This window comes from Nannobrachium achirus, assembly GCF_963921795.1.
Source record: "Nannobrachium achirus genome assembly, chromosome: 8".
NCBI classification, from domain to species: Eukaryota; Metazoa; Chordata; class Actinopteri; order Myctophiformes; family Myctophidae; genus Nannobrachium; species Nannobrachium achirus.
The window spans coordinates 39127750-39149432 of record NC_137817.1 but is presented as its reverse complement, the minus strand read 5'-3'; the positions used below and the strand labels follow the sequence as shown (position 1 = coordinate 39149432).

Genomic DNA, 21683 nt, shown 5'->3' with positions numbered 1-21683 from the left:
TACAGAGTATATCACACACTAATCGTATATTCCGTGAGATGATCCTAAACTGTTCATATAAATAAGACAGATTAAAGATGAGGGTAGAGAGGGGAGAAGAGAGGAGGGCCACATGGAGTAAAGGGAGAGAAAAGGAAGGGAGGGAGAGGGGGAGAGAGAGAGAAGGAGGGGGGGGGGGACTCTTCATACAGCCTGTAATTAATCAGTACAGCGGCCGTATGCTGCCAGGCTGCACAATCATAATTAATTACACACAAGAGCGCCTCTTGGAGCTGTAAAGACAGGCGGGGCGGGGCGGGGTGGGGGTGATGGGTGATGGTGGGGATGGGGGGGGGGGGGGAGACTCAACACGGTTGGTTTACAATGTGGAGGCTAGAGGGAACTAATGAGAAAGAAGAAAGAGAGGCAGAGAAAAACAACGAGAAATAGCGAGAGAAAGACACTAACCCTCTTCTCGTCGGTGACGATGTAGTTTCGGCCATGTTTCTTGGTCAGGTGCGGCGCCAGCACGTCGAAGCGCCGGCGGAACTCCGAAAACACCATGTGATCAGGGTATCCTGTCAAAAGGTGGAAGGATGGTAGGAGGCAGGAGACATTCATTATTCATCATTATTCATTCATTATTATCATCAAATGTTTGGCTCCTTGGGGTGAGTAATCGATAGGAAAAAAAAGTCATTTTGGGGCTGAACTATCCCTTTAAGGCTCGGGTTTGTTGTGTGCCGTGAGGAATCCTGACACTGCGCTAACTGTCAAAGTGTGTTATGGATAAAAGGGTGACTGGGAAATGAAAAAGCAAAAACAATACACTTCAAAAGCCTGAGGAGCAAAACGACTTAAAAGTCAAACTTTAGTGGAAATGCAACGCTGGAATCTGTCATGGTTATAGATTGTCCCAAAGCATTTGATAGATAGTGGGAAAACTGGTGCATCAAAGTGCTTTCTTACCTTGCCTGTAGATCCTCAATGCGTCCAGCAGCTTGGAGCCGCGGAGCTGGGCCCTCAGCAGGTCCACGTCCAGTGTCATGAGGCCAGAGTCTGGGCTCTCTCCATGGGCCACGCGGGGCTCACCGCTAGACCCAACCGCCTCGGCAGTGGGCAGCAGGCAGTGGACAAAATGGACCCTGGACCGACGCACCGTGTCGATCAAAGCGTCCTGAACACAAGTGGAGACAGGGAGGCGGGTGTGGCGTGAGGTAACGGTTTATCTTTCATTGTTATTGTGGTTTATGGTTCTCCCACAAGGGAAAGGAGCCAGAACTGAAAAATGCACCGCAAGACGAGAATGAATATTCAATCATTGCAACAAATTTAATGTGCATCCATTATGCATTGTCTGAGGTTTTGTTATTCTCCCTGAGAGGACACACAATACAACAGCATCTCTCCCACAAACACAACCAAACTCATCTACAACAGATTTTGCCTCAGTCCCAACCAGCATTTCCCCCTCCTCCTCCCCTCCTCTCACCACTTGCAGTTTGATCTGGATGCAGAGGCTCTTCTTCTTCACTGCAGCCATGCCTGTAGTGAAGGTCTTCCTCATGCTTGTGGCTCGGCGCAGGGCCAGCTGGGAGCCTCCCTCCAGCCCAGCTATGGATCCCGACAGCACGGTGGCCCCACCAGATCGGCCTGCAAACAACCCGCTGATGTTCTTCCTGCGGTGAGAGGTAAGGGAGAGCAGTGGATGAGAGATGGAAACGAGGAGAAAAGGAAACAAGAGGCAGAGGAGAGGAGGAAAGGACATGGTTTTAATGCACGTGTGTTTGGGCGTGTGCACGCGTGCCATTCTTTATCGGTGCGTCAAGCTGTGATTGATACTTCAATTATAGAGTATACACGGAGCTAATCTGAATGTATTAGTGGCATATTGTGTTGTTTTGCGGCCCATATGTTGCTTGGTCTGCTCCCTGTTGCATGGCTCATTGTCCTGCCGGCTGCTCTCATCAAAGCAAGTTAACTTTTCCTAAATGCTGGACGATTCTGGAGTTGCGTGGAATGCGCCGCTACTGCATGTCACATGGGTATTGTACAAAATGATCAACTTAATATGAATTCATAACCTGTGTATTTCCATACTTGTCATAATGACATCCATTGCTTTCTCTAACAGATCAATGGCCTGACCATTGTAAGAGTAAAATCTGAGATAGATCCCATTGGACCTATCGGTTTGACAGCAAAGACCTCCATCTACATTATCAATCTGGAATTAACTTAAAGCACCAAAAGTAAAAGTACTCATGTGCAGAATGTCCCATTCAAGTTCCAAAAGTATTAATATATTTAGAAAATAGCTGATCTACAAGCTCACAATGTGCATCGTGAGCTTGTAGGTGTGCTATTTTCAAATGGCCGAAATGTTTTATTGAATTAGAATTCTTCTACATTTTAAATTGTATAAACTTCTTGTAAATTAAGTAATGCAGATGTTCAACAATTGAACGTGAGTTTCCAAGGACTCTCGCAAGAGTTAAAGATCTAAAAGGGTCCATTTGGTTAACGACTCTCCATCATTTAGCTGGGAACCACCTGGTCCTCCTCAAGGATCACTGGTTAAAAACCAGTGATCACTTTAGAAATGTGCATTTACCCTCTATACACTTAAACTGTATGGTGGTTTGTTTACTGTTGAGTGAGAAATCAATGTTGCACATTAACTCATTAGTGCCCATGAAATTAACGGATTATAAAGTCCACGATGCCACCTTCAGGCTGGCATCACCGCCGTTATCTTATTTTGAAGGCCAGAAGTCCACAGCGCAATCACTTCCGGTCTGACGTCATCGGGTCGTGCGCCGGAACCGATCCGTGTCCACGTGGAGTTGTGTAATGGCCGACCGGGAGCTTTTATAACTGTGTAACATAAGCGAGCATCTGCCTCCATCCTAGCTTCTAAAGTGTAGTTTTGAGATAATGGACATTAAAGATGAGATCCCCCGTCCACCTCAATGTTATGGATGGGACTATTTTGTGCTCGTGGAGCCGTGATGATGCGAAATCAGCGACGGATTTCGTCTCCGGACCATTCTTCTCGGTAATGTACTCGCCGTTACAGTAATATATTACTTTTCCCGAGATATCTCGTGAATGGCACTACAGATACTCGAGTACATTTCACGAGATATCTCGGGAATGGCACTAGATGAGTTAAGGGGCCACTTCACCTCTGGGACAACCCTATCTTATTTTATTGTTGTTTGGGACACGATCAACACAAAGAGTTATTTTTTTGTGTTCAGTCTGTGTTTTTAGATATTTTAGTATTTCAGCATGACTAGTGATGCATTTTGCATCATCAGTGATGCGTTTTGCATCATATGATGCAAAACGCATCACTAGTACATGCTGAAATACTAAAATATCTCAAAAAACAGACTGAACAGAAAAAATAACTCAGGATTGTGTTGATCGTGTCCCAAACAACAATAAAATAAGATCGGGTTGTCCCAGAGGTGAAGTGGCCCTTTAAGTTAATCATCTGGGGACCCCCCAAAATAATTTGAGGACCACTGCTTTACACCACTGTTAATTACAATCCAAGTTAAAAATCCCAGAGACTAGTCGTACTTCTGGGAGTCCTGCAGCAGGGTGGCAGCGTTCTGTGTGGCGGGGTTGTGCTTGGCGTGGCTCAGCCAGCCCTGGGCGTCATACTCCACCCAGTCCGTCCCGTGGCTGTGGCCCAGCAGGAAGTGGTGTGGCTTGTCCCCTTTCAACAACAGACTGGGCCCTGGAGGAAGAACGGGGGGGAAGGAAGGAGGTTATAGGTGGAGTTATGGGGGAGTCCTTGCAATCGAAGTGCCAATCTATATCCGAGTATACACACACACACACACACTAAAAACACTATAATCGAGTCAGGAGAGAAGAAAAAAGAAAACGAAAACAGTACACTGGCTACTCTTTTTTTACTTCTAAAGCAGTACATTTCGGTCAATTCATCCCTCAAAAAATCTGTTAAATCTGGAAACATATATGCCATGTACTGTATTTTCCATAAAAACATACAGTATTACGGCCAATACAAAATATACGTATTTTCTTTTAATTGACAGCTTGCTGCAACATTTTCTTTTTTTCTTTTGAATATTTAAATTAAATGTACGTAAAATAAAAAAAATAGATAGGTAGGTAAAAGAAGAAGGAAAATAAAACACTGTTATTCCCCAGGAAGGTGGGGGAGCAGTGAATCAGAGATGAAAACAAGAAGAAGAGCGTGTGGAAAAGGAAACATCAGAAGCAGAGGAGAGGAGGGGGGAAAGGACAGAAATCAAGGTCTTAATACACGTCCTTACCCTTGCCGTCTCCCTGTGAGGGACCGTAGTAGCTGAAGAGTCTCTCCAGCAGAGTCTCCTCTGAGCCTCCGGGCTGGACAGCCTCTTCCTCCATCAGCCACAGCAGACCCCGTGCCTCGTCTGTTCTGGCCAGGGTACGAACCTGAAACATGGATGGACGACCATAACACCGAGCTCTGCGGGATTCATGCATGTGCGCACATACTCCATACACGAGCACACAGCATCAGAGCTAGCTAACATACTGTACAGGTGTGTTGCAATCACATTTTCAAATAGTTGCCATAGCCATATATTCACTCTCCCGTTCGTTGTGCTTTTCATCCATTCACCCCCCATGATATAAACACAAAGTAACACAGACCAAATGACTAACTCTGTTTTTCCTCTTCTCTCTCTTTGTTGTATAATCAGACATAGAAGAGATGTGTTGTCAAAACAGACAGAAACTGTGCTTTGGCAAGTTATGCCCCGCCTTACTCTTAGAAACTAATCTAAATCTCCGTCTCAGAGAGAAATGCACCAAAGGCTTCTTAGCAGTGTGGCAAGGGACATTAAAAGAATACTTTTCAACCATATTTCCATGTCTTTATTGGTAGAATGATCTTAAGAACTGCTCAAGAAGAAAAACATCACAGCGACTTCAGGGTATTGAATTGTGTGACCGTAAAAATTGCCTTTTCTTATATCCAGTATAACATGCAATCAAAATGTATTTTGGAAAGAGTATGTAAATGTCATAACTTTGTCAGTGGAGTATTTTGTTAAAGACTGAACTTCCGGAGAAGGTTCAAATAAGCGTTGAGGAACCTCTGTGAATACATTACACTGCAGGGGGTGTATGTTTGAACCAATCCTCTCTTTTCTTTTTTTTTTGTTAAGGTTGCTGGAAGGGCTCGCTCGGTGAGTTGCTGAGCTGCCACTATTCCAAGTGCAGTGCAGGAACAAACCTCAATGTTGAGCTCTACAGAAATCAGTCAAATCATGAAGTACTAGAATGGCATTGAAGTAAAGAAAGGAGATGAGCCCTTAGCCATGACAATCTCATTAAGGATCTGATATTAAAATGAAGAATACTCTTCGGGCCCAGTCAAACGCATTTAGGCTACACTCTCCAGTTTTCTCCTTTGGTAATTAATGATGTTATTAGTCTTGTGATAGTGTGGCTTTGCCTCTCAATTTGCCACTGGGGTTCTTAAATGACTTTGTACTTGACAAAGATGGGCTACCATGAGTAAATGGGATAACGTGTGCAAAGACTGCCTTTGACCAATACAAGAGTTAATTAGCTTAAAGGCCTTCATCGCCATGAGGGGTAAATAGATATAGTATGCTGTGTTGTTTAATCATTGAGGTAGAGCTTGGGATTCTTTTCAAAGATACAGTATATTCAATGCAACACAAGTTCTGTTTTCCTTAAAGGATCTTAAAGCTGTAATCTGTCACTTTTATGTCCTAAGTATCCTGTATGAGATACTGCTCAGAAAAGAGGCAAAATAATGAACTTACTGTGTGAGCTTCAGGCAGCATTACTTGTGGACCAGTAGGTGTCCTACCCAACACCATGGTCTACATTTGGAAGATTAGGGAGACCACTAGTCCTAGGGAGACCACCACTGCAGATGTACTACTTATATTGTATTGCCATACTTTACCATACAAAATAGTTACAATTATGTATAATAGCTACGCTTTAAAACAACGGGCATAGAGAGCAGCTGAAAGTTGTCTGAAACGTGTGCTTTGCCCTCCATATCTCTGTGGTTCTTTTCTGGGTGTATGCATCTGTGCTTGGGTTGAGTCCTTGGCATGCTGCCCTTTACTTATTTGTTGGAGCTCAAGCAATGCTCGGCCTTGGGTCCTCATTTACCACACACAAACAAAGTGCAGAAAGCACGCAGGGACGCGTGCACGGGCACGCACGCACACACAAGATTTTACTCTTGCATTTTCAATCAATTGCAACATGACCCCACCTGCATTTAATCTGAATTATAATACTTAATAATGCTACTTTCTTGGGCCAGTACACATCAGTGTCGGGGATTTTGTGCATAGGGCCAGGTGCCTTGCAAAGTCGTCTCATAAATAAACTTAATTGGATGGGTTTAGCGGTGAAAAGCCGTCTAACAGGGGGGAGGGAGAGAGGAATAAAAGGCATTCTGGCCTTACAAGAGCGGAAAGAATCGAAAACTTGACTGCAATTATTATCACTGATGTAGACTGAATTCCAAAAAAGGAAATGGAGCGAATTGGAAAAACAACAAGCTGTGATCACTGAATAGCACGCTAATTGGAAGGAGAAAATCGACCTCATGTGGCGTATAAAGGGTAATTTGTTTGCTCGTGTCACAAACTCGAGTCAATTAACATGCAATATCTACAAAAAGAAAAGGAGGTCACAGGAATATTCCCTGTGCAGCTCTGTAACAGCTTCATCAAAAGTATACGTCAAATGCCAATAGCATAATAATCATAATAATAACTTGGTTTTATATAGCGGCTTTCAAAAACCCAAGGACACTTAAAGCACGAACAAGCAAGGAAAAAACTCCCACACAGGATCCATGTAAATGAGAAACACTCCATCGTGGTTGTTTCTGTAGACTCATACTGTATTATGTAGTGAAGGCTTTGATTGGATTTCATGTGTTTTACAAGGTCACAGTGACCTTGATTTCAACATTTTAATCAGTTCATCCTTAACCCATTAAGACCCACCTGAGGGCCGACTGAATCCTCACCGTTTTATGAAAAACGTGTTGCTATATGATTGGTGCTCAGAACCTTTTCATGTCCAGGACTCACCAAAATGACATTTGTTAACGTGCCATCGATATGATGACAATATTATTATTCGCGGTAAACAGCATATTGGGGCGTATATCTCATGCGTTTGCACATGAAATGATCATGTGTTTTAACCATTTATGCGAACAATTGTATTAAACATCGTTTCATTTTGTAATAATGACCCGTGCATTAACTGGAGCATCGTGTTAGAAGTGGAACGCAAGAAGAGATACATATTATAAAATATTGCATCTGCTCAGAATGAACCGAACACTGCCTAAAATGGAGTCTCTACCCTCCAACTCCCCACTGTTGGAAACGTGACATCTTTCCAGGTTAGTTTCACTCTGAACATAAAACACACATTGACTAGAGGACGACGTGAATTTCAGTGTTTTTCTTTTTGCTGCTTACCAGGGCTTGTGTTGAGGCTTGGTCAATAGCAGCTACAGACTGTGATGTACTGGGCTCTATGTCATCTAAAGCAAGCTCTATGTTTTCCTAGATGCAGGAGAACAAAGGGTTGGGTTAGTCACCTATAATAGGGTTAAACAGTTACACTAGATCACATAGTCATATACAGTAAAATATTCAGTGTTCATTTTACTCTGAGAGTGCACAAATGGAATCAAATGGACCCGTTTGGTTCTATTTGTACACTTTCAGAGTTAGAATTAGACACATGAACACAGGGATTTTACTGTGTACAATGAAATTATCACATTTTGCAGTATTTGCTGGAGATTGGGTTGTGTGAGTCTGCACATTTCATCCAAGACAACATTTCTGAAAATCTTCCACAGATGTGTTATTTTGATTTGTAAAGCATGATAATAAAGACATGTTAATTACATTACTAATCTATTTATAGACAGAATAATTACATTACTAATCTCTTTATAGACAGAATAATTACATTACTAATCTATTTATAGACGGAATATTTAAAAAAGAAGTAGAGTATAATGTAGGTGAATTTGGAGTGTGTGTGTGTCACTCTATGGACACACTTGATAGACAGACGGTATCAATATGTACAGGGTTTCCCAGTCAAGGCGGAAGCTATTCATGAGCATAACAATAGGAATAAAGGAGGCTTTGTATTTGAATGCTTTGTGTACACACTCTGTTTAAATACTGTGTATGTTACTAAGCATGCATACAAAGGAACCATCTGTCTTTTAATATGTAATGGTTTTGTGTATAAGTGTGCACAGGCTATGTGCACAATATGAATATGACAGAGATGCCTCTGCAGGCTAGAGGAGTGTGTATTGTCTATGTATGTATTCTGTGCGTGCGTGCGTGCGTGCGCGTGTGTGTGTGTGTGTGTGTGTTCGGCATGAATCCCAATTCTGCAGTCTGTCTGTCTGCACCTCCTTGTATCTCTCCAGCTCCTGCACAAAGGTGCGCTCGTGGAAGAGGGTCTGTAGCCTCTCCTGGGCATAGTTGTGGCACAGCTCCTCAAACGTGGCACCTCGCTGGCGCCGTGCAATCCGCGGGTTCTGGAAGCCCGGAGTGTCCACGATCAGCAGAGAGCAAAGAGAGTGCTGGCTCGACTTCAGGGCCCTGGGGGACACCATGGACACAAGAAAAGAAAGAAAGAAAGAAAGAAAGAAAGAAAGAAAGTCCCTCAGTATTGTCTGTGCCATTCAGAAATCAATTGGATAGGAAACGTTTTCAAAATAAAGGTTTTAAAATGAGACCATTGTAAATAAAGATTTATTTTATTTTATTTAAAGGTTTTTGTCAACAGAATTTCAGCCCCATGAGGCAGTAAAGTGAGGAGCGGCAGAAGTGAACGTATGCAGGGAGGGATGACATGCAGGACCTGAGCTGCATTTCAATGCAGGACATCACAATTATGCGGTGCATGCACTATAACTGCCACTTGAGCCAGCGGGGTGCCCGGTTGAAACAGCCTTTTTCAACCAATCGCTGAATAGATTAGCATTGAAGCAAAAAGCAGGTGAAGGGCATGGGCTATTTAGCCACTATTAGCTCGCTGTAGCGTGCACTATGGTGTCCCCGTGGGAGACAGGGGGAGGATGAAAGGGAGACGTGACAGTGAAAGACACACATGTGACGACAATAATCTAAAACCTGGATTGATGAGTCGACCTTACAGCAAGCTCGAAATACAAATGCACTTAAAATGCCCAAAAAGTGGATTGTTGTTGAAATTAAGGTGATAGTTAAATAATTAGTTTGATTTGTACTGTAGATGGAAAACTCACCATTCAGAACCTTTTACCCCAACAACAATAATTTTACTGATTAAGGTAAACAAACAAATTACATTACATGTGTTGTTTATCAAGAGCTGACACAATCACCTAGGAAAAGTAGACATGTCTACACTGCCATTTATTTTACCTAATTTCTTGCATTACCGATTCTGCTTTTAATTATTTGTGGTAGGAGCCAAGCATGGAGGTGAAGGAAATATAGAGCATGTCCAAGCACGCACACACGTGCGTGCACACACATACACACACACCTGTTAACCAGAGAGATGACCAATGTGAAGAGCTCCGAGTACAGGCCTGAAGCCATGGCCTCCAAACACTCCGAAGCTGTGATCTTTGGACCTGAGAGAGACGGATAGACAGGGAGATGGAAAGACAGACAGGGGGACAGAGAGAGAGACAAGAGGCGATAGAGAGACAGAGGGACACAGGGCGAGAGAACAAGATAAGATTATACGCAACGGGTGACCGAGAGTGTGTGACGGCGAGGAGAGACAAGAGAAGCAAATGCGAAAGAGAAAACATTAATCAGGAGACAACGCAGAATGAGAGAGAAGATAACCAACCAGTTCCATTCAGACAGTCTGACCAACGTTCTCCATAATGCTGTGGGGACCCCCTGGAACTCCCTCAAGGACACAGGGGTCCTTGAGGGAGTTCCAGGGGGTCCCCAAACTAAATGATAGATAGTTAGGAACCAAATGGATCCTTGGACCTCTGTAAATCATAGTGTACAAATTGATTTGGTTCCATTTGTGTGCACTTTCCGAGTTAAATAAACATTGATGATATAAAATACATTTGGAACACAGAGATAGAAATGCCATTAGCCCTTTTACTGCCCTATCAAGAGTTTCCCTGAGTTATTCTCGTTGTTAGAGGCCGCCACGGCCCAAGTTTTCATTAATTAGATTTGATTAAAAACTGGCTAACGTGTGTCTATTTGACATGAAGAAGTTTGACAACCACTACCACAATGAGCGTGAACCCAGTTGAGCCCCCAATAAATCCCTCAGACAGAGACCCCCGTCACTCACCTGATCCATCGCCTTGGCCGGCCTCGTCAGGGCCTCCTCTGAAAGAGGTGGAGCGCTGCAGCCCTTTGACCTGGTGCTTGAAGATGGACGAGGACAGCTCCTCCAGGGTGCAGCCCAGTAGGTAGGCGGCCTTCTGTGCCCACTCGTGACGGGCAAACTGCTTGCGGCCCGCTGGAGAGTTGGCGTGGAGGAGAAGGAGAGGTTAGCAGGCATCTACTGCAGTTTAATGAAAACAGGTTTAAAATGGACGTGGCAACACGATGGAGGGGTTTCGGACAGAAGAGATTCTCTGACATCTTCATACGAAGGCGATGCAACACTATGAGTCTATGAGTGGCAGTGACTGAGGATGTACAGTACAGTATGTTGTCGTCCATGTTAGTTTACAACCTATAGCACCAGAGTAGTATGGCCTATAGTAGAAGTTAGTAAGAAATATGTGCAAATGTCTCACCCAGAGAGCATTAAAGTAAATTAAAGTACAGTATGAAACCAAGATGGCATCACACTAGTGTGGAAGCCGTAACAAAGTGTGACTTTAGTTCTGCGGTGGCAGCTGCATTCAGCGAAACACATCTTAACAAAGAAGTGTTGAGACATAAGAACTAAAGCCACCCAGGATTTGACTGCTAAGCAGTGTTGTTTCACCACTACCGATTTGCACTCTGTCTGGGCGCGCGTGTGTGTACGTGTGTCTGTACTGAAGCTGTGCTCCAACTGAATTGGAGGCTGTTCAAAGCCACAGAATCAGAACTGAATGAGGGAACATGGCCGCCTGTGTAACAAACCAATGAAACGGCAAAATGAAACGGAGCCAAATGATTCAACAGCACACCCTGTTAAGCAGAGTTAATCTGGGTATGCAGGGTAGACAGGGAGAGTAACAATTTAACAGACATTGGGAAGATAACTGAATAGGCGCGATACACCAAACTGAACGAGCTTTGCTTTGGGTTTGAGGCTGCCTTGTACTGCGACAGCAGCGAGGGAGCGGAAACTGGTAGACGTGGGAGAGACATCAAACGGAGAGCTTTTAAAAAAGGGACAACAAACTTTCTGATCCCCATGACTCATCTCACAGAACAGAGAATGAGGAGGTGGAGGAGGAGGACAAGGAGGAGGGAGAGGAGGAATTGTCATGAGGCAGAGAAGACGACAAGACAAGAAGAGGTACGGAGACGGGAGATGAGCAAAGTGGTGGAAAAGACAATAAAAATGCTAATGACTTAAGGTCTGTGAGGAACGATAGAGGCATTAAAAGAGAAGAAATAAGGGGGGGGGGGGGGGTAGGTAAAAAACAACAGTGCAGAACAACTGTTGTTTTGCTGTTCTTTTCATTACCTTCATCTTCCTCTGCGTTTGATAGGGCGCAGCATGCAAACATGCAAGCAGAGAGAGGGGGGTTAGAAAACACAATTCATGTATCCACCAGTTCACATTCACTGGAAACAAACGAACAAAACAAACGGAAACAAAACAGACATAATGCGTTAAAACAACACAGGTATCCCGGCATGCTTTGGAAGCACAAGCTGAGGAGCCCACCGTGTCAGTGTGGATGACACAACATTGTTTCTAAAGAACAGAGGAAAAGGACGTGGCCAGCTCTGGTCCTGCCAGCTGGGAACAATGTGTGTCTAGTATGATTAAATACGTTGTAGTTCACTGGTCCCCTTGGGAACCATAAGGTCCAGCTCTGAGGACAGTGGTTTGCTCAAGGGCAGTTAGGCATGTCTCTTGATGTGGTAGGAAACCCGTCTAACATGGAGAGAACACGCAAACTCCACACAGAAAGGCCACGTCAGGTTGAGACCAAAGACCTTCTTGCTGTGAGACAACAGTGCTAAGCACTGCTCCATCAAGATGCTCCAAGAAGTTAAATTTGGACTAATGTAATACCTTACAACAGTGGTTCTCAAAGTGGGGTACGGGGACCCCCAGGGGAGGGGTCCTTGAAGGAGTTCCAAGGCGTCCCCAGCTAAATGATAGATAGTTAAGAAACAAATGGACCCTTGGACCTCTGAGAGTGTACAAATGTCCTAACGGGTCCATTTGGTTCCATTTGTACTCTAAGAGTTAAATAAACATTGATTTTACAATATTAATTGGGGTCGCCGAGATAGAAATGACATTAAATTCGTAGTCCATAACCTAATGCATGTCAAACTTCCTTGAAATGTAGAAAATCACAGCTGGAGCTGTACACATTTTCTCTAATGGGGCTCCTTGGCATATCTTTTCAAATCCGTGGTCCGTGGGACTAATAAGAGTCAATTTGGGGGTCCTTGACATGAAAAGGTTTGAGATCCACTGCCTTACAATAAGGTGGCTCACGCACTGTGTGTGTGCTGCATGTGCATAATGTTTACGCAGACAATGTGTGAGCCAACTGTGTGTGAGCTGGCCAGGACCACCAGAGATGCTCACCTCCACTCTGAGAGGAGAGAATCAGTATTTGTTCAGAGGGACTAGCACCCTCAGGCCGCTATGACCCATACTGTTGTTCAGTACAAAGTCTTTATGCGCCCCAACTCGTACAGAGGAAGATCGCATCAAAGTGTGAAGTGGAACCACATCCTGTGAAACATCCTTTCTCTTCTTGTTGCTGTGGCAGCCAGGCATGCTGCTGTGTGTGGCTCTGGAGTCAAACGACAAGTCTGACCCCTACTGGCAGGTGAAGACATGGTTCAAAGTCAACTCCACTCAACTCATGTTTATTGTTGCTGTCGGGCAGAAACCTTGTATGTCCAAAACTGTTACTTCTCAGAACATGGGGAAAAATAGCCTGTCCTCCTATGGATCCACTGTGGTTATTTAGTAACAAGCGCTTATTAATTAATACTTTTCATTGGTTCAGTATTAATAAAACCCACAGACAGGTTTAACCACATCCTTTAAAACATTTAAAATGTTTCAGTTGTGAGCTTCAACATCAGCTTGTTTTGCTTCTTTGACACTGCAGTATGACAAAGTAGGGTATTAATGTAAAGGGGGGGAGGGCAGAAAGAGTTGAAATAGGGAGATACAAGGTTTCTGCTCGACAACCAAGTTATGTAAATGGACACGACTGCCCTTATTTCTATTATAATATTTATCAGTACTGTATATTTATAAAAGACACCTACACTTGATACAGCATGTGTTCCTAATTCATGAATAGTTGTGTTATTTTGAACACCTGCATATTCTTATCAAGCCTTGAACCAGTCTGGTGAGGCACAGAGAATGAATGTCTAGCAGTATATTGTAACCGAGAGTTGAGTGGTGCGGCAGATTGAGAAGGAGAGAGCAAGAAAGATAGGGAGAGGACAGAAAGAGAATCAAATAAATCCATACACATTCTTGTTGTAAGGAGTACGTGAGAGCAAGCAAGCACATTTTCAACCCCCCCCCCCCCCCTCACACACACACACACACACACACACACACACTCCGTTCCCAAAAGAGCACAATAGATGTGTATTACATACATACACACAAAAAATAAAGGACAATTGTTCTCTCCCTCGACCACACATGCAAAGAACATTTAATTCTCTCTTCAGTCTTCGCACGCACACACACACACACACACACACACACACACACACACACACACACACACACACACACACACACACACACACACACACACACACGCACGCACGCACGCACGCACGCACGCACGCACGCACGCACGCACGCACGCACGCACGCACGCACGCACGCACGCACGCACGCACGCACGCACGCACGCACGCACGCACGCACGCACGCACGCACGCACGCACGCACATACACACAGTCACACACAGAGTGGAGATGAGCTTTGGCCTGCGGTGCAATGATTAAAAAGTTCATTACCGCTTTCATCTAGGTCTGTGACTGCAGAAAGGGAGAGGCATATCACAGCACCGTGAATAACACTTGCTAGCAACGACCTATCTGTCTTCATTAGTGATAGATGGGAAAATATGTCTACCAGTGCATTTACAGCCGCCCCATTCCCTCTACCCCCAAATAGAATTAAAACTTCTCAGGAGCCCCCTCGGTTTGTTCCAGGCTCTTTTGTATCGAGGCAGAAGGACAATTTCCCCTCGACAGGCCTAATGAATGGCTGGGCGGGCTCGCCGGTTCTTGGTGTCTTTGAACCACTTATTTAATTAAGGAGCCCGCAGCAGAATGAGAGCCAAATGGATTCTCAGATGCATGCACGCTTTCCTCTGGCCATTTCTTCCTTATCGCAAAAAGAAATAATAATAATACTTGCAAGGTTGTGCAATGAAAAGGCAGTGAGGTTTGTTGTCATCCTTCATTTTATAATAATGGGTGAAATCGCGAAGAGCGATATCAAAGGCCCCTATATAATCCGCCCCTGTAAAGATAACACGCACACCGAGGCTCTTTGAACGCCCCGCTAATAAAAGGACTAATATGCGCAAATGAGAGCCGGTGCAGGGGACGCGGGGGTCGCTTTGCTCTGTTTCTTCCAGGTTATGGGCTAATAAGAGGACGAGGAGATACCTTGAACCTGTGCGAGGAACAACCACAAGAGGATAACACTTGATTTAACTCTATACAAATCATGTGGTTTGTTGGTTTACTCCATGTACTATTTAAAGGAGGAGGTCGCACAGCTCGTATCCAGACAATGCAAAAACGGTATTCTCTTAAAAAGGGTAACCAAAGTTTTGACAACAAATTCCTCAGGGTTTGCAGGGAATCTGGAGGGAGACAATTATTGTAGAAACATTGGTTATCATTTTAAAATAAAATCATTTTTGCATCGTGGCTATGAGCTGTGAAACATCCTTCTTTTAAACAGTGTATCATCTGTGGTCGGCACCACCTCTACATTGCTGTGCGCTCCCGTTTACTCCAGATCCACTAGCACAACCTCTAACACAGACAACGCAGCACATATACCCGTAATTGCCGGACTATAAGCCGCAGCTTTTTTTCCCATGTTTTGAACCCTGCGGCTTATTACAACGGTGCGGCTTATATAAAGATTTTTACAGCAAACGGCCAGTTAGTTCGTTTTACAATGGTCTTTAACAAGGATTTATGTATAGATTTGTACAGCTAACGGCCACCAGGGGCGCTCGGCTTATAGTCAGGTGCGGCTTATATATGTATACATTTGTTTTTTGTTCTAAATTTAGCTGGTGCGGCTTATATTCAGGTGCGCCTTATAGTCCAGCAATTACGGTACACATTTAACATAACGCACAAGACGGTTGATGAAGCAAAGGTTAAATGTTATGTCTTGTCATGTTAGCTCACTACCCATAATGCATTAATGCATAGATTCTCAATATCAAAATTGTGGTTGAGTTTTAGAGCCGATCAGATCTCCTGGGGGGGGGGGGGGGGGGGGGGGGGGGTGTTGGGTACCTTTAGTGGCCCCTGCGGCTCCCAGGTGGTAGATGGACCCCAGGACCAGCCAAAGGGCCTTCTGCTCCTCCACAGAAATGCCCAGCACCTTCATGGCTGCCTGCAGCTTGGTGAACTGCTGGGAGGCCCGCTGCTTGTCCTCAGGCTGGAGGAGGGATGGAGCAAGAGACAACAGAGGGATCAGAGAGAGAAGGTAGAAGAAAAAAGGAAAAGGGGAGAGAGTGCAGATGAGGCGGTCGAAGGAAGGAGGGAGATAAAGGAATTGTGTAATTAAATATTCATACAGCACGTGTTTAACATTACATTACCATACAATTACATTTACAATTCAGACAAACAGAGACAACAACGCAAACGCCACGCTGTGCACACAAGACACGCCATGGCTAGTAATTACACAACACCATGGCGAGCCCGCTGAGCGGCGAGACCCCTCAATCATAGTCTTCTGCAATTACCTTGGACTGAGGCAGGATCCCAAAAGCACTGTTCTCTGCAAAGTGGTTAAAGTGCAGCTCCGTTCTGTGGGAGGAGAGGAGGAGAGAAGAGAGAGAGAATGAATGGGTGAAATGACATGAAATGACAGACTGCCTCAACACAAGGTCGATAAATGAGACAGAGTGATAAAGGCTGCTGCTATATGTCCAGCCGCGCCAGCTTATCTCCACCAACCCCCTCACCCCCACTGTCAGTCGCTCAGACAGAGCCAAAATATGTACAGGACACACAGACGCTGGACTGAAACAAAGGGTACCTAACTGTACATTGAATTTGTTCTTCTTATGTATTCTCTTGTACCATTTTACTGCCCCATTGTATTTTTGACCCAGACCTTATTGCGATGTCATAGGTTCAAATCCCAGCATCCTACCGTCAACATCTAATAAAGCAGACTTCCTCTGAAACATATACAGTACATATTAGAACCTTGTCTTTGGTCTGGCCTGCCTCAGGCATCAGGCACGCTACAATGAACGTGAAAATACGACAGAAGGACAACAACGTTGTTTCAATTAGTGACTGACGAAATGAAATATTCGGCTCAGGCTAACTGATTGCTTTTTGATTGCTTTTTAGCATGCATGCCTGAAGTTAGACTTCTGCAGAGATAAGTAAATAAATATCTAGGGATATATTGTCTATATTGTCATCAGGTTTTTTGTCAGCCAACTCAATGTTGAAACCTGAGAATCAACACGCAGTGACATTTTTAAAGAACTTCTAGAGGTTTGAACTTCTAGAGGTTTTATTTGTCACATGCTTATACACAGTATAAGCATGTAAACAATATTTTGGCACCTCTTACAGCTTTTAATATTCGGAAATAGAGCTGTATGAAGATAGCAGTGACCTGAGAGTGCTGTCAGCTCCAGCCATCATGTAGTAGAAGACGTTGAACGTGGACTCCGCTTCTGGTCGCTTGGTTACCCTGAGCTTCTCCAACAGCATCGTCTGAGTGACAAGGACACAAAGCATCAGCAAGTTCCATCAAAGACATTTTACTACTAGTTATACGGTAGTTTGTATAAAATATCATAATAGCTATAACATAATATGGTTCTAATTCATTATAATAAGATCTATTCGATCACGTCTATGTGACCTGGTTGATTTTCAGAGAGGTCTGTGTGTGTGTGTGTGTGTGTGTGTGTGTGTGTGTGTGTGTGTGTGTGTGTGTGTGTGTGTGTGTGTGTGTGTGTGTGTGTGTGTGTGTGTGTGTGTGTGTGCGCGCGCGCGCGCGCGTGCACGTACCTGTATGGAAGCAGAGGCCACCTGTCCAGCCTGGTCGAAATCCAGGGACACGATGTGTGAGAAGCGGCTGCCATTGGTGTTCATGGAGGTGGAACTGTTCCCAAAAGCCTCCAGAATGGTGTACACCGCCTGCCACTTCTCCGCTGAGGAGGACAGGACACACGCATGGTTTCAACCTCCAAAAACAACCTCATTAATAACAGTGGGCAATGGACGGCATCAGCGTCTATATCATTGATAATACAATGTCTATGGCCAGGGAATTAGGAACGCCAGATTTCAACAATATCCATCTTTTTACACAAGGTAGAAATGCAATAGGTAGTTTTTCAGCTGGCATTATGAGGATAGAATCCAGTTGCTTTTATTTGTATATTATTTGCTATATAATGCCCAATACAGGAGAAAGTTCTATTAAATAAGAATTGCATTTTAAGTCTAAGCTGTGTACACACTACAGATATATAGTTGAACGTTTAGCTTGGTAATTCAATGTAATCTCAATGGAAACCAGTTTTAAAGCTTTCAAAGCTTCGTTCTTTGTGTGTCCTGCATCTTTAAAGCTGGTTTCCATTGAGATCACATTGAATTACCAAGCAAAACGTTCAACTATATATCTGTAGTGTGAATGAGGCATTAGTGTCTATGTGTCTATCTTGGGAAAGTCATTATAGTGAGGGGCAGATCTACAAGCTCACAATGTGTCACAATTTGAGCCTTGAAATTTTCACTTGTAATTGGCGTGGCTTGGGCAGAAAACCTCTCTTGCACTAGTACTGGGTTCAACAGATGTGCAGCAGATAACATCTCTTCTCTGTTTCACGGTCCAATGTGTAAATGCTAAATGAGTTCTGTTTAGCCTATTACAGCTTAACAGGAGAGCTGGGGTGCCTTGATAAGCTTGGATAATTAGCCCCTTCCCTCTTCAGGGCTTCATTAGCGGGCTCCCCTCATCCATCACATGCATGCAGAGGTAAACATAAACATAAACACAAACACACTCTAGCATGAATATGTTGGCACACAAACCTAAAACACAAACCTACTCGATAGCATAAACACGACCAAACTAACACTGATTTCTGTGAAATGCGGCAGGAGGATTTGAGCCTTTCCCAGGACTCTTTCAATCTCTTGAACCACGTGAACCTTGGGGCCATATTCGGGGGACGGACATTTACAAGCCCCAAATTCTTGGTCTTGGGTGAAATAATAGAGAAATTAAACGCTTCCTCACTTTGTTGGGGACCCCTTGGAAACCCCTGGAGGTCCCCCAGACCCTACTTTGAGAAGCTCATTCTTCCTTAACTAATGTACTGCCTCCCCCGATAGTCCCGTTAAAATCCCTATGTACCTCTCTGCCTATCCCGATAGTCCCGAGACTTTAATGTGCTTTAATCGCTATAAAACATTAAAAAGTAAAATCGCTGTTTTATCGGAGACCGGTGTCTAATCGCCCGACCGGAAGTGCTTCCGGTCACATTTCCGGTCTGCGCCGGATATGACTTCCGTATCAGGTCGAGGGAGGGACCATGGCGCAGCTACCGTTATCTTCCGTGTAAACAGTTGCAGACGGAGCTCAGCGATGGAGAGTTTTTTTTTTTTTTGAAAGCTGTGATCAGTTCTACACACGCCTGGTACATGATCCGTGACATCGCGCACCATCTGTGCACGCACGTCCCCACGTTAAAAGGACGACGCGGCAGTTAACCCCTTCAGTCGATGTTTAAAAGACAGTAAATGAGTTAATGACTCTCTCTGGTTCTGCTCTTCCCCCCGCTGGGGCTCACCTGAGAAGATCTTGCCGGTGCTGCCGGCGATGGAGACCAGGTACTGGACCAGGTGTTGGCAGTTGGTGGTTTTCCCGCTGCCAGACTTGCCCAGCAGCACGACGGACTGGTCCTGGCGCGTGGTCAGCAGATTGCGGTACGCCGACTGTGCCACGGCGTAGATGTGAGGCGCCGTGTCCTCACGCCTGCAGCCCTTAAACATGTGCATCACCTGAACATGGCAGAACACAGAGAAATACAGAAAGGACAGAAAAAACAGACAGAGGGACGGGGCAGAGAAACAGACAGAGGAAGAGACAGACAGAAATTATTACATATTCGTCTAATCGTAGTTATTTGACAAAATCGCAATTGTTTTGTCATAATCGTCATAATCGTTTCCATGTTGAAAAATGTTCATATATTTTCAAACATTTTCAGAAATAGTGGAAATGGCAGATCTACACGCTCACAACGCATCGCGATGCGACGCGTTGTGAGCTTGTAGATCGGCTATTCCATTATCAATGTTCTTTTTTAAGTATGAAGTCCTTTCTTTGTATATTTAGGTTGTGTGTCAAATTTTCCATGTGCAACTTCAAAGCCCACAAGCCAAACAAAAATGTAATTGTCAACGACAAAAACAAAATTAAATCGATAATCACAATTATTTGAGTGACAATTAATCGTCATGTAAAATGTCCCAATCGTGACAGCCCTAAAAAGATTGCATGGTGAAAAAGAGAGATAGTTTCATTAGTTTGTGAAACAGGAAGCTGATTAGATAAGTACAGCTGACAATCTATGTCTGACAATCAGTGATTAAACATGTCCACACAATATGAGCCTTGAGCTTAGAGCATATGTAGTTTGTAATAGAGAGATTTCGCGCATGTGTGTGTCACACGCACGTCCATATGTGCAAGCCTTCCGAGGTCTAATAAAGAGTCGTTTCATTGTGAGCTGAGTAGATGTTACAGGCCTCGTGCCTCTGGGAACCAAACCCTCTAAATCTCATTAGGCTAATTGGATTTCATTGTCATTTTCTGGACCTGAGCACAGAGGCCATGCCTATCCCCTCTGTCATCTCTCCCCTTTTAATTAACAAGTCTTTCACTGCTAAACACTGAGGAGAGAAATCCTCCGTGGGAGTCAGAGGGCAGAAGGAGCACAGCATATACGAAGGAATAGTAAGTGTGTGTGTGTGCGTGTGTGTGTGTGTTGTTGTGCGCACGTGTAAAATCCCCATCATCTGTAATAAATACCTGATATTTAAAATTCTTGTGTTGTAAATGTTGAGCACAGCTTCAAATATGTGTATTTTTTTTTCCTTTCAAAATACAGTAGAAGACAGGCACAAATGACTGACTAGTTCTGGAAAACATCATATACCAACACTGAAGCTACACTTTAACCACTTTGAACCTGGCATCCCTATTTTTACAGCATTTTATTAATTACACCATCATACTACAAAGTAGTAGTAAAATAGGTTGTACAATGTACAGTACGTCAAATAGTGAAAATAGCTGATATGCAAGCTCATAACCTATTGCAATGTGCTTGTTCAGAATCAGATTTGCCATTTTTGCAGAATGTTTGCAGTACAACATTTGTAACTTGCATAGTTAAATTATGTGTGGTGTGTGTGTGTGTGTGTGTGTGTGTGTGTGTGTGTGTGTGTGTGTGTGTGTGTGTGTGTGTGTGTGTGTGTGCGTGCGGTCACCTTCTCAGAGTACATGGATGGAGCGCTGAGGGGGTTGATGACCACCATGTTGGGGCCAGCGTGGGTGTGGATGAGGTTGCCTCCATAGCGCTGTCTCAAGGAGTGCATGACGCTGGACTCATTCAGGTATAGCAGGGAGGCCAGGTCCTCAGAGCGGTCGTACGACGGCGGGTTCGCCTGAACACAACCACGGGACAGATCAGTAACACAACCAGTGGTGGAAAAGGTATGCACATTTTTGAGCGGTGCTGACCGCTCCTAAGTCTGGCTTTGTGTGTCCCTATGTCTGTAGTACGAGACTGACGTCACACGAGACTAACGCCATAGAAAGCACGCAGAAACAGACATCACCACAGCGTATGCCACGGACAGAACGGCCCCTACAAGGAGATATGCACGTGCGTCGTGTTTGATACCACGTGGTGCTCACTTCGCACAGGTGCGATTTTTAACTTACCGTAAGTAAAAGTATCAATACAGCATTGTAGAAGTACTCTTTTACAAGTCCGGAATTAAAATTGGCATCAAAATGTACTTCAAGTACCAAAAGTAGAAAGTACTCATTATGCAGACTATCCCATTTCTCAAGTTTTCAAATGTATAAAGTGTAAAAATACATCCAAATTGTACTTAAGTACAGTACTTGAGTACACGTAATTTACACCACTGCATATCAGTAACAAACA

The 21683-nt window shown here is 44.1% G+C and overlaps 1 protein-coding gene across 3 annotated transcripts in view; it reads right to left on the bottom strand.

Moving 5' to 3' along the window:
• Nucleotides 1-21683, bottom strand: part of myo18ab (myosin XVIIIA b) — a 158451-nt gene that overhangs the window by 61902 nt on the left and 74866 nt on the right. For all 3 annotated transcript variants that reach the window (XM_080732321.1, XM_080732322.1, XM_080732323.1), the window contains exons 5-19: nucleotides 20998-21174; nucleotides 19293-19503; nucleotides 17503-17645; nucleotides 17102-17202; nucleotides 16209-16272; nucleotides 15751-15895; nucleotides 10375-10545; nucleotides 9589-9679; nucleotides 8465-8657; nucleotides 7503-7589; nucleotides 4296-4437; nucleotides 3571-3730; nucleotides 1472-1658; nucleotides 949-1156; nucleotides 448-557 (exon numbers count right to left, since the gene is read on the bottom strand). In XM_080732321.1, coding sequence (XP_080588447.1) covers nucleotides 448-557; nucleotides 949-1156; nucleotides 1472-1658; nucleotides 3571-3730; nucleotides 4296-4437; nucleotides 7503-7589; nucleotides 8465-8657; nucleotides 9589-9679; nucleotides 10375-10545; nucleotides 15751-15895; nucleotides 16209-16272; nucleotides 17102-17202; nucleotides 17503-17645; nucleotides 19293-19503; nucleotides 20998-21174 — 2190 coding nt within the window. The remainder of the gene's footprint in view (nucleotides 1-447; nucleotides 558-948; nucleotides 1157-1471; nucleotides 1659-3570; nucleotides 3731-4295; nucleotides 4438-7502; nucleotides 7590-8464; nucleotides 8658-9588; nucleotides 9680-10374; nucleotides 10546-15750; nucleotides 15896-16208; nucleotides 16273-17101; nucleotides 17203-17502; nucleotides 17646-19292; nucleotides 19504-20997; nucleotides 21175-21683) is intronic.